This window comes from Sus scrofa, chromosome 11 (assembly GCF_000003025.6).
Source record: "Sus scrofa isolate TJ Tabasco breed Duroc chromosome 11, Sscrofa11.1, whole genome shotgun sequence".
NCBI classification, from domain to species: Eukaryota; Metazoa; Chordata; class Mammalia; order Artiodactyla; family Suidae; genus Sus; species Sus scrofa.
This window is the reverse complement of record NC_010453.5, coordinates 32,871,011-32,888,696: the sequence shown is the minus strand read 5'-3', so window position 1 is coordinate 32,888,696 and position 17,686 is coordinate 32,871,011. Positions and strand designations below refer to the sequence as shown.

The following is a 17,686-nucleotide window of genomic DNA, read 5'->3' as shown; positions in this document are numbered from 1 at the left end:
GTAGATGTGTTCTAGTGGAGAAGATGGGATCACACAGAGGTGCTGACATGTTTCTACAAGATTTGCCCACCTAGCGCATTGTTTTTTCTCCTGCCACCACTGCCACCATCCTTCCTATCTGGATCATTTACTTACATGATCTATCTAACATTCTGCCCTCTCATTTCCTTGACTTTATCACTCCCAACAATCTTGGCTTTTCCACCCAACCTTAACTACCCATTACCTTGGAGAGTGAAATACCACCTCTAAATATGGTTTACAGACTTTCTTTCCTGAGCATTACCTACTTTTCCTACTTACTGAGTATTCCCACTTTAAGAATTCTATAACCCTTTTAGAATTGCTAATCTATTGACTACTGTTTTTTTTTTTTTTTTGACCATTACCCCTGGCCCCAAGCATTACCTCTCCTTAATGACCTTGGACACACAGTCCTTTGTTCTTTGGCATAATCCTTCCGTCCATTTGCCTCTCCGTTCCTATAAGCTCTGCTCTTGGTTAAACTAAATTTCCCACCTCCACTGTGTTTGCGCCTCAGCACAGTATGCCGGTGGGAGGAAGCATACAGCCACATGGACTTGCGTTTTCTGAGTGGCCACAGCTGACAAAGAGAGCCTTTCACAAATACATTAACAGATAATCTACCATATGGTCTGTGTCGGTGTACGTTTTTACTTTCGGGAGATGGTTTCGTATCTCTCATGCCTCCAGCTCTACATCCTCACTTTTAGCTGATTATATTGCCGATTCTATCACTGAGACTGTCATGTAATCAGAATAGAATTGCCATACCTCACTTCCTAATCACCACATCTAACAGTCTGCCTGAATCTGCCCCCCTTGGATTCTGCTTTTACCCATCTCAGACTGATCCACTTTCCCTGCAATTGTATAAGGTCAGTCCTTCCTTTTGTGTACTAGGTCACATCCTTTGTTACCTACTCAAGGGTTTTTTTGTTCACTTGTTTTCCTGCATCTATACCTACCTCTTGAACTATCAACTTCTTCCTCTTTGCTTGGTTATTCCCTTCAGCACACAGATATGGTTTCTCCCCCCATCCGCCCAAAACACACCACAGCTTCCCTAGCTGCTGCCCTGGTGCTTTGCTCCCATTTACAGAATCTTCTCAAAAGAGTGGTCCATTCTACTTGCTTTCCTGCCAGTCTACCACTTAAGCTGCTCTTGTCAAGGTCACGGTGATCAGTAGATGGTGTCACCATTCATTTAGTTGTTGACACCAAAAACTGTGGTATCATCTTTGAATTTTCTCTTTCACACCTCAACCCTCACATGCAAACTATAAGTCTCATCTGATCTACCTCTGTATTGAGAAAGTCTCATGCTGTCCATCACTGGCATCGTATGCTAGGCTGTTGTCAACTCTTGACCAGACAATGCAGAAGCCTCCTAATTGGTTTCCTTGTTTTATGTTTTTGCCACTTATATTCTGTTGCCACACAGTAGTTAGAATAATCTTTAAGTATTTTTTATTGGATCTTATAATTTCTATGCTTGTCACCCTCAAATATTTTCCCATCCACTCGGAATAAAACCTAAAGTACTTAGCATGGTTAATAAGACCCTTTCAGGAGCCAGCAACCTTTTTCTTAAATGGCCAGATCTTGAACATCTTGGGTTTGGGTGTTACATATGGACTCAGTTCCTTCTGCTGCTGTTTCTTTCTCTTCGACCTTTGTTATCTCCTCTTCTTTTTTTCATAAACTTTTAAAAATCCCAAAATCCTTAGTTCAAGTCATACAAAAACATTTGGTGACTGGGCTGTAGTTTGTGAGTCTCCTGCCTCCAGGATTAGGTGTCTGCCTGTTTTTTCTATCCTTGTCATCTATGATTCTTTGTCACACTCACTGGGATTTAGATGCATCTCCTTGCTGTCCTTTGAGTATGCCAGGTTCATTCCAGCCTTAGGGCTTTGTATTTGCTCTTCTGTTTGCTTGAAATACTCTACTCCCAGAATACCCATATGCCCTCCTTTTCTTCATTCTGATCTCTCCTCACATTGTATTTTCTTAGAGAGGAAAATGTCACTTGCTCAGACTTATGATGCTCAAATAGCTGCTTCACTGTTCTCTTTCTTCCATCTTCCCTATTTAAGTAGGGAAGGAGCTGTCTTTGACTTTTATTTCACCCCTATGTCCACATCATATAAACAATGTCTGGCATGTAATAGGTACGCAGTATATACTTTAAGTACTAAATGGTAATTAAAGCTATTTTGATATAGAATACTGAGTCTTTTGAAAAAGGAATCCATAGATGGGGGCCGCAGTTTGTGTGGCTCATGAAAGGCCTGTCCTGGGAAGTTAGTTTTAGGCCAGATCTAACTGATGCATGGGAGAAGCCTATGTAAGGATGTAGTTCTGATTGTGAGGGTTTGGGTAAGAGGGGAGAGTGTTAAGGCAGGAATCTCATTCAAACATGCAGAGACCTTTAGGCAGGAAATTGTTCAAACTGGAAAAAACATGTATGGTTGAAATAAAGAATTATTATTATTTTTTTTTTTTTGCCAGTGAGTTTAGTCTGTTTTCCTAGTGTTTATTGGGAAAGTCTACTTGTTGACAGATTTAAAGTGTTGTCCACATTTATTCCCATTCTCTTACCAAATACACTGATAATCTACGGCTATGCTTCTGTGTCTTGAACCAGAATGGCTCAACAGAACAGATTGACAAGTTGGCCTTGGTCTTTCTATAACAAGGACCATGCATTATGTGCTATTTTTTGGTTTGGCTTTAACTCAGCATAGTGTTTTGGATTCATGTATCTTACTGCATAATATTCCATTTTATGGCCATTTCTCAGGACTTGTTGATGTTCCCAATCCTTGGCTTTTATAAATAAAGCTATTATGAACATCATACAGATTTTTTTTTTCTCTCCTGTTTAACACCTAGTTGTGTACTTGATGAGTCCTATGGTCAGTGTATATTTAACTTTGGAAGAAGCCTCTAAACTCTTTCCTAAAGTGGTGGCACCATTTTACATTTCTGCTAGTTGTGTAGGTGAGTCCCCAGGGATTCATACCCTTACCACTTGAGGAGGTTTTTAGTATTATTTAATTTTTGGTTTTATTTTGCATTTCCCTGATGCCAGATGATCACAAACATCATTTCATATGATTATTGGCCATTCATATATCTCCTTTTGTGAAGTCTCTGATCCATGTTTTTAGTTGGACTGTTTATGACTATTGAATTGGAAGATTTCCTTAACTGTTCTTTTTTTTTTTTTTTTTTTTTTGGCGAGACAGAGATATCACAGGTAAGGAATATGAAAGAAAGGCAGAGGAGGAAGCCAATTTTTTTTTTTTTTTTTTTTTTTTGCCATTTCTTGGGCCGCTCCCACCACATATGGAGGTTCCCAGGCTAGGGGTCGAATCGGAGCTGTAGCCACTGGCCTATGCCAGAGCCACGGCAATGCCAGATCCTTAACCCACTGAGCAAGGCCAGGGATGGAACCCGCAACCTCATGGTTCCTAGTCAGATTCGTTAACCACTGAGCCACAACGGGAACTCCCTCCTTAACTGTTCTGAATAGGAATCCTTTAAGAGACATATATATCATTGGGAGAGGCAGTCTACCATGGGCCCTGTGTACTCTTCTGGCTGTGCCAAGAATGCAAAGGCTGATTGTTTATTACCCAGGCCATTTCTCAGGATTGCTTTTACAGAGAACCTTAAAACCTTAGGGATGAAGTTATGTCTCTATGGATAATGAGCTGGCTCATTACTGTTCACTGTAAGAGTGGTGATTCCCCCAGGGTCTGTTCCTCCCCTGCAATACCATCTGCTGCAGGTGTAGGCATCCCTTATCCATCAGGGATCCCCATGTCATCCCTGTGGCACTTGATGGGTTAGGGGACCAACTTATATGTAGTGGAATCCTTTTGTCTCCAGTTCAGGAGTCTTATATTTTCTGTCAGAATCCATGAAATAGTAACAAGTTAAATAGCTTGCGTTTAGCGTAAAATCTCAGACTCAGTTCTTGACATGCATTGCGATTTATTCTCTTAGTCTATGGCTTACATTTCATTTTCTTAATGAAACTATCTTAATAAAAGAGTCTTTTGAAAAGTAGAAGGTTTATTTACATTTTGATGAAATCCAATTTTATAGTTAGTGCATTTTGTATGCTAAGAAATCTTTGTCTTCTCCAAAGTAGTGAAGATTTTCATTTATGTTTTCTTCTAGATATTTTATGGATTTAGCTTTTATATTTAGGTCTGGAATTTAGGTTCACATTCTTTCATGTGGATGCTCAGTTATTCTAACACCAGTCGTTGGAGAGATTCTTCTTACCCCATTAAATTGCATTTTGACACCTTTGTCAAAAATTATTGACCGCATAGATTCAAGTATGTTTTTGGACTCTGTTCTGTTCTGTTAATGCTTATACCATTTCTACTATGCTTATTGTAGCTTTTCAGGAAACTTTGAAATCAGATAAAGTCCTCTACATCTCCATAGTAGTTTTAGAAACTGCTCCTCAATTTCTTCAGAAGAGCTTTCTGGGACATTATGGTGATTATATTAAATCTATAGATTATTTTTTAAAAGATGTGTTTCTTAATGGATTTCTTGCTAGTGAGTCATCCAGTCCATGAACGGGGTATAACATCTTCATTAATTTAGGTCGTCTTTCTCTCCACAATGCTTTATAGTTTTCAGTGCATAGATATTTCCCTTTTTGTGTAAAAAAAAAAAAAATTCCTAATGATTTTGTATTTTTTGATGCTATTAGAAATGATATATTAAAAAGTTTTATTTTCCAGTTGCTGGTAGTATTTAGAAATAAAAGTTATTTTTGTATGTCGAGCTTTTATTTTGTGCTAATTCATGTAGATAATCATCTCATTTGATAGTTCTTTTCTTCCTTCTTCCCTTCTAATCTATGTGTCTGTTGTTGTTGCCTTACTGCACCAGCTAGGACCTCCATTGCAATACTGAATAGGAAGGGCTTCTCTCATTCCCAGTTTTAGGACAGACATGTTCATTTGCCAACATGGAAGTTGTAGTAGCTGAAAGACCTTATGAATGTGTGCATTCTGCTCATTAAGTGCCCCATTTTGAGTCATTAAAGCAAAATAAAGTGTCATTAAGGCTTTTGGATGCCTGAACTCATCTTTCTAGGAGTTTTACTGTAAGGATCCCCTAGATGTGGAGTTAGCTCCCGTTATATGGAATGGCATCTTTTAGTTCAATTTAGTTTACCTATAACTGTAGTCAGAGGGTGGGAGAGTAGAGCTCCATTGTTTTAAAGAAATTAAGTCCTTAATTTTGTAATCAAAGTCCCAAGGTAATATTGAAAACTTACAAGTTTAAATATATCACAATAAGCACATAATTAAAACATATTAAGTAGCTATCAGAAGAAACAGTATAAAATGCTTGTTTTTGTGAGATAGGGCTAAGGGTGGGCAGGTGGCTTTTAATTTATTTTTTAAATCTCTTAATACCACTTTTAATCCAAATAAACTTATTGCTTGTTAGTCCTATATTTTAAAAGTGTTTACTTAAATATTGGGGCTTACCCAAATATCGTTGAAGGAAACAATTCATCCATTCTGTTTTGGTTTATTTTGGTTCTAACAAAGTTGCAATTATTTCAATAATAAATCCAAAAAGGACTACAAAAGATCATCTAGCTGAACTTCCATTGATATGTATTTAGATAAAAATATTGACCTGACAGCCTGTCGGAAACTTGAAAACTTTATAATACCGAGAAAATATAAGCAAACTACATACCCAGTAATGATGGTCTATGTTAGGTAAATAATGGTATGTTAATAGTCCATAGTCAGAAAAAAGTCATTTTCTTCAATATCGATATTGGAAAATGTTCATTGAATATTAGTCAATGATAAAAGTCTATAGAACAATATGTATTATATAGTATTTTTGTAAGTAAAGTATATGTTTTAAGTATGAAAGTACATATAGTATTATGTATATTTATATATGAGAAACAATATTTAAAACAGAAATATCAGCTTACTAGTCATTTGAGCACTTTTCTGTTTCAAAGGCAGACATTTTCTGTGTCAAACAAGCGATACTTTGGTAATTTAAAGGAAAAAGATGATAAATGATATGTTGGTAGAAGTTGAATATATTCTTTTTTTTGGTCTTTTTTTTTTGCCATTTCTTGGGCTGCTCTCGCGGCATATGGAGGTTCCCAGGCCAGGGGTCCAATCAGAGCCATAGCCGCTGGCCTAAGCCACAGCCATAGCAACTCGGGATCCGAGCTGCGTCTGCAACCAACACCACAGCTCATGGCAACGCCGGATCCTTGACCCACTGAGCAAGGCCAGGGATCGAACCCGCAACCTCATGATTCCTAGTCGGATTCGTTAACCACTAAGTCACGACGGGAACTCCGAATATATTCTTTTTACAGAGAGAAAACATAGTCACTAATAAAAAAGTTGTGCTCTCGCCATTTCATTTTCCCTTTCAACTTTATTTTACCATTTTATTCAGTTGAGATTTTGCCCTGAGTTTTTCTTTAGTAAATTACAACTTGCTATTGATGAAAATCCCATTTCCTAGGGCTAATTTGTTTTGCATTATTGGCGATGTTCCTAGTACAACATTGTAGCAAAGTAATAAAAAGTATTGAAAAAAAATACACCTAATTTCCTGCCATCCTAACGAATCCTTTTTTGAACACGTACAGTTCTTTTTTCCTTCCCCTGGGATTTGTAATCTGTCATTTAAATCAATGTAATGCTGGAGTTTATTGTTAGTTGGGCATCCTTATCATTTCCCATCTGGACTAGGTACATGCTGTCTTAGCAGTCCTTTCTGCTCCTGATACTTCTGCTCTCCAAGTAAAAATCAAAGTTTTTGGTGGCCTCTAAGGCTTGCATTTCCCTCCATCACAGCCTTTTCTAGATGTCTGCATGGTTAGAGCTCTCACCTCCTTCAGACCTTTATTCTACCACTTAAGTTTGAAGCCTTCGGATTCTTCTCGGTGACACTTGCTTTGACGACTCTCTTTGAAATTGCATGCCATCTCCTGTGCTGCTTATTCCCTCTCCTTGCTTTCATTTTTCTTTCTAGCACTTTACGCTGTCTACAGTAGATATGTATTTTGTTTTCCCTTTATTGTCTGTCTGTCTTTATTCTTTCCTGTGGAGAATAAAGTTCTGTGCAGGAAGGGGTTTTTGTCTCTCTCTCTCTTTTTTTTTTTTTTTGGTCTTTTTGCCATTTCTTGGGCTGCTGTCACGGCACATGGAGGTTCCCAGGCCAGGGGTCCAGTTGGAGCCATAGCCGCTGGCCTACGCCAGAGCCACAGCAATGCGGAATCTGAGCTGCGTCTGCAACCTACACCACAGCTCACTGGCAACACCGGATCCTTAACCCACTGAGCAAAGCCAGGGATCAAACCTGCAACCTCATGGTTCCTAGTCAGATTCATCAACCCCTGAGCCATGATGGAACTCCGGGATTTTTGTCTCTTGTTTACTGCTCTGTTTGCAGCGCTTAGAACAGTGACTGGCACTTAGTAGAGAGTTAATGTTTGTTGAGTAATGAGTGAACTCCAGCTTTTCTCATCCGTATTTCATAATGTTGCCAGCGTGATCTTTGCAAACTCCCCAGAAAGGCTAATTGTACGATGGTGCTCTACCACTCCCTGACCTGGCTCTATTTCAATTATATGTGCTTTTTGTTTTTTTTTCCTGCGTGTACCTTTGTATGTAATGTTTTAATCAGAAAGGTATTCTTATCTAAGTCTTTGGCTCCCTGACTCTTACTTACCTTCCTGTTATGCAGTCTTCCCCTGTCTGCTCTGCCAAGTTGGGTGTTCCTTCTTTGGGTTCCTGGGTTCCATGTTACAGAAATTAGATTGCACTGAAAAGTACGATTTCCTTGCTTGCGTTTCTTGTTCCAGACTTAGTTTTTGATAAGCTCTGTGTCTATAATGCCTAGAACTATGTGCTTAATGGCATTTGAATGAATTAATGATTTACAGCCTTTTATGTGTTGCTTTTAATATCAATTTTAATGGGGTCATCCTTGAATTGAGTTTTGATTTATCTTGCATGTGCTGAAAACACACTGGTATACTTTAGGATATGTCCCACAATATACACTTAATTTTTTTCTGTGATCGTTTGGATTTGACAAAGCAATTTTAATTTGCCAACCTTTTGATGTTATGTTGCTATCCTTTGTGGATACCATGGATTATGAATTTATAAATTTATGGGCATAAGGAAATCATCCTCTCAAAATAACACTACCCAGAGTAGTTGTGTGCTGCTGTTAATATGAAATGTAGAAGCAATGTAGTTGTTACTATTTGAATGGATAATCATCACACAGCATGAAATAAAATTTTTTGGCTTATTTGACAGGGAAGTCTCAAGAGTAGTCGACAGATCCCACCCCAGGAATTCATCCATGACCTGAAAATGGGGTCTTCAGACGAGCGGCTTGTCGGGTGCTTGGAGTCCCTCCGTGTGTCCTTGACAAGCAATCCTGTGAGGTAATTCATTTGTCTGGACATGAGAGCATATTACTGAATGAAACATACCATGATCTGTCATTCCTGTGTAATCCTCATGGTGCCTGTGAATCAATAGCTGGTCTGTACCTCAACAACTTCTCCAGGTAAAAATTGGACATATAATATTTATATGCATGAGGAAGTATGGTCTTGGTAGTACTTTGTATTTGTTACTGAGTGATATATAGGACCTTATAAAAAGTCTTTTTTCTTCTTAGAATTTTTAAAAACTTAAGGTGTTTTTCTAAAGAGAACAATCATATTCAGAAACTATCAATTTACTGTAGCTGAATTTCACTCTGAATTTTGGCATTTTATATATACTGCCTGATTCCCATTTGAGATAGCAAGAAATGCCATTAATTCATTTTTTCCTTTCTTTAGAAATGGTATCTTTATAGGAATCCATAGGTTAGTGTTGTTTTATTCAGCAAATAAAACTATAGGATGCCCTGTAAAATCTGGATTTTAGACCTACTTATACTAAAAATTATTTATTTATTTATTTATTTATTTATTTTTCAGAAACCGAAATTTAACTGGATGTCCTGTATCTAGCAACACGATCATAGGTGTCTTGATACATCATTTTTTAGACTTTTAAGTTTAGTATATTCTTGAAAAATTTTAGGTAGGAGTTGTTATAAAATGTCTGAATAGTCATGGAATTAGAATTTCAGAGCTTCAAGAGTCTAAAGTAGATCAGTTTTGATTTCTTACTCTATAATAAATGAATGCTTATTTTTCCATAAATGTATATTCTGGACTTTTCTATATATACATGTTTATGTGTTCATATATATGTGTATGTGTGTACATGTATGCATATATGTATGTATCAAATAGAGACAAAGAGCTAGAGGATCAGAATGACAGGCTATGATTGGAGGTTAATGATATATAAAATAATCTTTTTGATATTCTGATTAGTACTTTTTTGGATGTTTCTGAAGTTTGGCTACAGTATGAAAAAAATCCTTGACAGTGTAAGTCTTTCAAATAAAAAACCCTACTGCTGAGAGACATGAAAGTGAGTGAGGTTTAACTAGGGAGTGTGAAGAGTGAAAAAAGTCTTTATTATTTCATTTTTATATTTATTTTTCCCTATTTTCCCAGTGTCAGTCTGTTCTCTAGACAGTAAATTAATGGTGGGCACAAGACCCGGACTTCATGTGTCTCATTTACCTCTCTTTACCAGGCTCAGTGTTTTTAGCGCATAGAAGGTGCTCTGTGAAGATTTGTTGATTGAAACAGCTTTATCTTTCTTCAGTCTTAGCTTGGCTATTGCTGGAAACAAAGTTGAATTAGGAATTTATATATTTGATAGGTATAGTCATACATGAAAAGTTCTGGTTTCCAACTTAATCTCTACCTGTTAAATGTTTTCATTTGAAAAATGATTATTGAGCCCTTGATATTTTCCAAGTACTGTCTTAGATGTGGGGCCTGAGTATATAGCAAAGCAGATCCAGGCCCTGTTCCTGTGGATTTTAAGTGTAGGAAGTGGGTATTTAAGGGTCGACTGGGGATATATAGTTATTTTTCGGTTTATCTGGCAGCCTCTGGGCACTGGAGATATCATGGATTGTCAATGTAATTATAAGTAAACCTTCTGTTTCCTTTTCTTCTACTTCATATTTTAAGTGGATGAATTCAATAGTGAAAGAAAAACTGTGACAGGATTTTATATATGAATTCGTATGTATTATAATGAATACCACTATTTATTGTGATTTACCTAAAAACACTAGGAAATAATGCTATAAGTTTCTTTCATTATTTTCATTTAAAAATAAACAAAAATTTGTGGAATTATTTCCCGAAGAATGACCAGTTCTAGAATATATTATCAGGTATCCCTAAGTACTGCGTTTTCTATGAGATAGGCTTTTTAATTGAAAAGAAACCTTATCACTGGAGAATTTTTCTGAAATCATGTTACTTTATATAAATATAAGGTTGAAAAGATACTTCAGAATATTTCTGTGCCCAGTGCTCCAATTAGAGGAGTGATTTAGCTGAACATTGAAAACTGGAAGTTATTTCTATGATCGAGTGTTTGAACTTTGCCGTTAGTTATGATGTATCTGATGATAAAGTCAGTTTTTCATATTTTCTGTTTTTATGTACAGTATGTAACTAAATTTCAAGAGAGAAGGAATTGTATCTTTTTGTAAGCTTTTCAGATTATTGTTAGATCTGTAGTATTACTGACAAAATCAAAGTTAAATTCTCTGTGAATATAATTGAAAAGGAAACAAGTGAACCAATTGATGGTTCTCCAGTGCCAGTTGGGGATCAGGATTTATTTAAGTCAAAAATCAAGGAAAAAGTAGGAGCGCCACTATCCTGTCCCTGATATGCAATATTTTAGGGCTATGCATCAAGCTCTGAAACTGCCCAGAAATTATGAGACATGTCAACCTTTGACTATCTGGATAGAGAATATGTGAAAACTAGTGCTTTAAATATCAGCTTATTTGTCTTACTTTATTAGAGTTAATTTGAAGAGCACATAGTTTTTCTGTTTGAAATTTTATTGATTATTCAGTATTCTTGGGGACAGTTTTTTTGGAACGTGAGGGAAAAGACGAACTTCTTCAAATTATCAAATATAACTTTTAGTGGATCTCAACACAGTCAGCAATTATGTTTGAGCTTTCAAGTATATGGTATGGAGAAGTAAAAAGGTAGACAGTAATATCATTATGATTAATATCAAGCGTATTAGTTCATACCCATCTTTGCATGTAGCAAATTAGTTACAGAATGCATTTTCATTTGCTCAATTTGATGTGGCTGTCAAGGACAAGATTTCTGTCTCAGAAAAACCATCTTATTAAATCTGTGTGTTTTGTGATTCTAGCATTATTTTCCTTTACTCATGGTTAACATATGTATTGTGAAGTTTACAAGAAATATTTTGCAAGCTATCATTTTGTTAGAAGATTTCTAAGGAGATTTTGGAACTAGATTTAAGTTAATAACCATAACTTCGAGAAAATCACTTTAGAAAATTTTGTAGAGTAAAATATGTTTACTGCAAAGCAAGTAAGCGGCCTGTGTGTGTCATTATTCCTTTTAATCAGTGCCATGCTTGGAATATAGTTTTTCTCTGTTTCTGGACTTGAAACACAAAGCTGGTTGAAGAGCTTAACTTTGGAGTCGCTGAATGTTTTGTGCTGTGAAGACAGAAAAGCTTGTGATAAGCGGTTAGATTGTTGTGTTCCTTGGTGTCTACCTGAGCTGAAGAAAAAAAAAAAAGATCAATTTTTTTTTTTTTTTTTTTTTTTTTTTGCTTTTTAGGGCTGTATGCGTGGCGTATGGAAGTTCCCAGGCTAGGGGTTGAATCGGAACTACAGCTGCTGGCCTACACCACAGCCACAGCAATGCAGGATCCGAGCCATGTCTGTAGCCTTCACCACAGCTCACGGCTACACCAGATCCTTAATCCACTGAGTGGGGCCAGGGATCAGACCTGCAACTCATGGTTCCTAGTCAGATTCATTTCCGCTGTGCCACAACAGGAACTCTCAACACCAGATTTTGAAGTTACTAATAGTTTGACTTATTTAAAAAATTCTTTTTATAAAGTGTTAAACATATAAAAAAATGCTGTTTATTATTACTTGCCTGCTAATGAGGCTAAGGTGTAGAATATTGCTTGTAACTGAAGCTTCCTTTTCTTCCCACTTAATTCAACGTCCTCTTCTTTCACTGTCCCATAGTAACCACTATCTTGAATTTTGCATCCATCATTCTTTCTCTTTACATTGCAGATTGCCATTTGTTTATTCCTAATATGTTATCTGGTTTTTATAACTTTTTGAACATTATATAAATGGCATCTTCTGTATATTCTTTGAAGACTTGCATTTTCCTCTCAATACTGCATACTGAGAGCCTTGAAGCAGGCTTTCCTCTCTAAATTCCTCATTCTTTCTGTTTTTAAATTTTGCTTTTAAGGAAACTATACTTTCCTGTCACCTCAGATGCAACTTTATTTTTTTATTTATTTATTTTTTTTTGTCTTTTTGTTGTTGTTGTTGCTATTTCTTGGCCTCCACGCATATGAGTTCCAGGCTAGGTTGAATCGAGCTGTAGCACGCTACACCAGAGCACAGCAACGCGGATCGAGCCGTCTGCAACCTACACACAGCTCACGCAACGCGATCGTTAACCACTGAGCAAGCAGGACGAACCCAACCTCATGGTTCCTAGTCGGATTCGTTAACCACTGCGCCACGACGGGAACTCCAGATGCAACTTTAAAATCATGTTTCAGTGCCTGTTGGTTGGAGAGTAGTTATGGATATCCAGTTTAATACCAGAAAAAAAAGCATTGAATAAGAAATTTTAAATTATAAAGGCTTTTACATTCTTATGCCAAAAATCCAAATTTATTGAAATTGTAACCAGAAAAGTCGATATCTTTGTCTTTTTTGTCACATGGTTGTTAGACCTGCTGCTCACTGGTGAACTGTTAAGAGTATCTCATGTGACTTTGTTCTACATTTTTAATACATAGTATTATATGTTATTTTGTTTTTTTAAAAAACTGTTGCTTGCATTTTTAATTTTTATTTTTTAAAGATGAATCCTAGAAGTTGCAGTTTTATGGACCTGCAGGATATTAATTAGCTTTATATTTAGATTAGTGTTCTTATTCTGCTGTCCTTTCTTTATGTCGCTATATATCTTTGTATGCTTTTCCAATTCTTTTTGAACCAGCCTCACCATCTTGCTTCTTCTCCCATTAATGTGGTAAATGTCTGACACTACTGACTTTTACTTGGTTGAGCAATGTTTTTATCTCTTTGCAAATTATGCATTGGTGTTACAGATTTGTGGATGTGTTAATATGCCTCAGAAAAATTTGAGAAATTTTTGGAGAGAATGAACTGGCAAGAATCTGGTTTTCCTACATCTTCTCTCCCCGCTAAGGTTGATGAAGGGAATCTGATAAAGATGAATCAAGCCTCTCAAAATGCAGTATTGAGAGGAAAATGCAAGTCTTCAAAGAATATACAGAAGATGATGCTATTGATATAATGTTCAAAAAGATATAAAGACTAGATAACATATTGGGAATAAATATATGGTAATCTGTAATGAAAAGAAAAATTGAATCTTGAGTGAGAAAGACTTGCTGTCCCTCCTTCATCATCATTGCCAATCTCCCTGGGCCTTCATCCTTCTGCCTGCCTGCAGAATTCCTCCTCTTAATCCATGGATTCTACCAATGGTGTGGGGTGAGGGGGTGCAGGCTCTTCAGAGCACTCAGTCCAAGATATCTGCAAGTCAAACCTTTCTCTTCTTTTTTTTTTAATTAAAAAAAGATTTTTTTTTTTTAAGGCCACACCTGTAGCGTAAGGAAGTTCCTAGTCTAGGAGTTGACTCAGAGCTGTAGCTGCAGGCCTACGCCACAGCAACAATGGATCCAAGCCACATCTGTGAGCGGTATTGGAGCTTACATCAATGTCAGATCCTTAACCCACTGAACAAGGCCTGGGATCGAACCCCATCCTCATGGACACTATATTAGGTTCTTAACTCACTGAGCCACAACAGGAATTCCAAACCTTTCTCTTCTTAAAGCTTTCCTTGGTCTTACCAAAGATGCTTGCTTGCTTGCTTTTCTTTCTCTTTCTTTCTTTCTTTCTTTATTTCTTTCTTTCTTTCTTTCTTTCTTTCTTTCTCTCTCTCTCTCTCTCTCTTTCTTTCTTTCTTAAATGAATTTATCACATCTGTAGTTATATAATGATCATAACAATCCAATTTTATAGGATTTCCACCCCATAACCCAAGCACATGCCCCCACCCACAAACTGTCTCCTCTGTAGACCGTAAGTTTTCAATGTCTGTGAGTCAGCATCTGTTCTGCAAAGAAGTTCAGTCTGTCCTTTTTTCAAATTCCACATGTCAGTGAAAGCATTTGATGTTGGTGTCTCATTGTCTACTGACTTCACTTAGCATGATAATTTATAGGTCCATCCATGTTGCTAAGAATGCCGGTATTTCGTTCCTTTTAATGGCTGAGTAATATTCCACTGTGTATATGTATCACATCTTCTTGATCCACTCCTCTGTCGATGGACATTTAGGTTGTTTCCATGTCTTGGCTATTGCAAATAGTGCTGCAATGAACATTGGAGTACATGTGTCTTTGTGAGTCATGGTTTTCTCTGGATAGATGCCCAGGAGTGGGATTGCTGGATGAAATGGGAGTTCTATTTTTAGTTTTCTGAGGAATCTCCATACTGCTTTCCACAGTGGTTGCACAAATTTACAATCCCACCAGCAGTGTAATAGGGTTCCTTTTTCTCCACACCCTCTCTAGCACTTAGTGTTTGTAGACTTTTGGATGATGGCCATTCTGGCTGGTGTAAGGTGGTACCTCATTAGTGGTTTTGATTTGCATTTCTCCAGTAATGAGTAACGTTGAACATCTTTTCATGTGTTTTTTGGCCATCTGTATGTCTTCTTTGGAGAATTGTATGTCTCCAAAGGTCTTCTGCCCATTTTTGGATGGGGTTGTTTGTTTTTTTGGTATGGAGCTGCAGAAGGTGTTTATAAATTTTGGAGATTAATCCCTTGTCAGTTGGTTCATTTGCAAAGATTTTTCTCCCATTCTGTGGGTTGTCTTTTTGTGTTGTTTAGGGTTTCCTTTGCTGTTCAGAAACTTTTGAGTTTGATTAGGTCCCATTTGTTTATTTTTGTTTTTACCATCATTACTCTAAGAGGTGTATCTGAGAAGATGTTGCTGTTGTTTATGTCAGAGAGTGTTTGGCCTATGTTTTCCTCTAGGAGTTTGATAGTGTCTGGTCTTATATCTAGGTCTTTAATCCATTTGGAGTTTATTTTTGTGTATGGTGTTAGGGGTGTTCTAATTTCATTCTTTTCCATGTGGCTGTCTAGTTTTCCCAGCACTACTTGTTGAACAAGCTGTCCCTTTTCCATTGTATAGTCTTGCTTCCTTTGTCATAGATTAGTTGGCTGTAAGTGCATGGGTTGAATTCTGGGCTTTCTATCCTGTTCCACTGATCTGTATTTCTGTCTTTGTGCCAGTACCATATGGTTTTGATGATTGTTGCTTTGTAGTATAGTCTGAAGTCCAGGAGCCTGATTCCTCCAGCTCCATTTTTCTTTTTCAGCATGTTCAAGTTCTGTGAGAAATGTCCTTGGTAATTTGATAGGGATTGCATTGAATCTGTAGATTGCCTTGGGTAGTATAGTCATTTTGATAATATTAACTCTTCCAATCCATGAGCATGGTATATCTTTCCATCTGTTTGTGTCATCTTTGATTTCTTTCATCAGTGGCTTATAGTTTTCAGAGTACAGGTCTTTTGTCTCTTCAGGTAGGTTTACTCCTAGGTATTTTATTCTTTTGGATGCGATGGTGAACAGGATTGCTTCCCTAATTTCCTTTCTGCTCTTTCATTGTTAGTGTATAGAAATGCCTTCGATTTCTGTGTATTAATTTTGTATCATGTGACTTTGGCAAATTTGTGGATGAGCTCTATCATGGATTGGAGAATCTATAACAGATTCAATGCAGAATCTGCATTGTTGTAGAGAAGTTGCCAAGGCAGAGAGAAGGGGAGAGAAACACTTTTGTTTATTCCTTCTTTTACCTTCTCCCTGGTCAGATATAGCAGGGAGCAGCTGATGACAAAGTCTGGGAACTGTAGCCTGCAGGGTCAGCTCCTTTGAGAATAGAAAAAAACAGAGGTAGGGAAGAGGAGTGAGAAGTAATGGGCCAAGTACCGGTGCATTATTGGGACAGATAATAGGTCAATAAGTGTTAAATTTTTGTTTCTTCCAGCTTTTGATATCATTGGCTATTTAGGTAGGTTCTTTATTTTAGTATTAGAAGATGTAAAGAAAGTGCTTTTATAATGTGCCTCAGGACTTAAATCAGGTCAAAAATTTACCTTGTTCTGAATTTCTTGAAATAACCTCTATTTGAACATTCAACTTTGTCAAGTGAAATAGACAGTCACTCTCTCTGGTCCTACATTTGCTTCAACACTGTTTTAGTATCTCTCTTTTACTTGACCTTCTAAAGATCTTCTTTCTCTATGACTCATTCCTAAATCTCACAGAAATGATACCTTATTTTTTGTCTTTTGAGTTCTGAATAGATTAAAAAAAGTAGATACAGGAGTTCCTGTTATGGCTGAGCAGGTTCAGAACCTGACATAGTGTCTGTGTGTATGTGCATTCGATCCCAGGCCTTGCTCAGTGGCTTAAAGTCTGGTGTTGCTGCAAGCTGTAGCATAAGTCGCAGATGTGGCTTGGATGCAGTGTTGCTGTGGCTATGCCATAGACAGGCAGCTGCAGTTCCAATCTGACCCCTTGGTCAGGAATTTCCATATGCCACAGCTGTGGCCTTAAAAAGAAAAAAAAAAGTAGATACAGAAGTGAGGTGAGGGACAAAATCAGCTGTACTGCTTGAAAAGCTAGAGTGAAAAACAAAGTTGGAACTGTTGTGGCTCATCAGCTTAAGAACTGACTAGTGTCTATGAAGATGTGGACTCAATCCCTGGCCCCACTCAGAGGATTAAGGATCTGGCATTGCCCTAAGCTGCGGCATAGGTCACAGATGCAGCTGGGATCTGGCACTGCTGTGGCTGTGGTGTAGGTCAGCAGCTGCAGCTCTAATTCTACCCCTGGCCCAAGAACTTCCATATGCCACAGGTTCAGTGCTAAGAAGGAAAAAAAAAAAAAAAAAAAAGAAATATACTTCTTCCCACTAAATCAAACTTACGGTGTTGAGAGAGAACAGGTGGAGAGAATAGGTAAATGCAGGCCAGGGTCTCATGCATGTAGGATCATTCAGTGTTTTTTCTCCACTTTCACCAATTTGATAAATCAATTCTTCTTGGGGGATATACCAATAAGGAGATGGAGAGATTCACCAGAAGAACCGCCTCCTGCGGTTCTGAGGTATATAGAAGACCTCTCCCTTTGTAGAAATAAGGGAAAGAGAATATTATTCTCTTTCATAATATACTGCATTTCATTTTTATTTCCATGATGGTTTAGAATTTTATTTTTATTATTATTATTATTTTTTGTCTAGGGCCATTTCTAGGGCTATTCCCGCGGCATATGGAGGTTCCCAGGCTAGGGGTCTAATCAGAG

General features: G+C 37.3%; 1 protein-coding gene across 2 annotated transcripts in view; it reads left to right on the top strand.

Moving 5' to 3' along the window:
* Positions 1-17,686, top strand: part of DIAPH3 (diaphanous related formin 3) — a 502,120-nt gene that overhangs the window by 106,158 nt on the left and 378,276 nt on the right. For both annotated transcript variants that reach the window (XM_021065648.1, XM_021065649.1), the window contains one exon: positions 8,385-8,515. In XM_021065648.1, the coding sequence (XP_020921307.1) occupies positions 8,385-8,515 (131 nt within the window). The remainder of the gene's footprint in view (positions 1-8,384; positions 8,516-17,686) is intronic.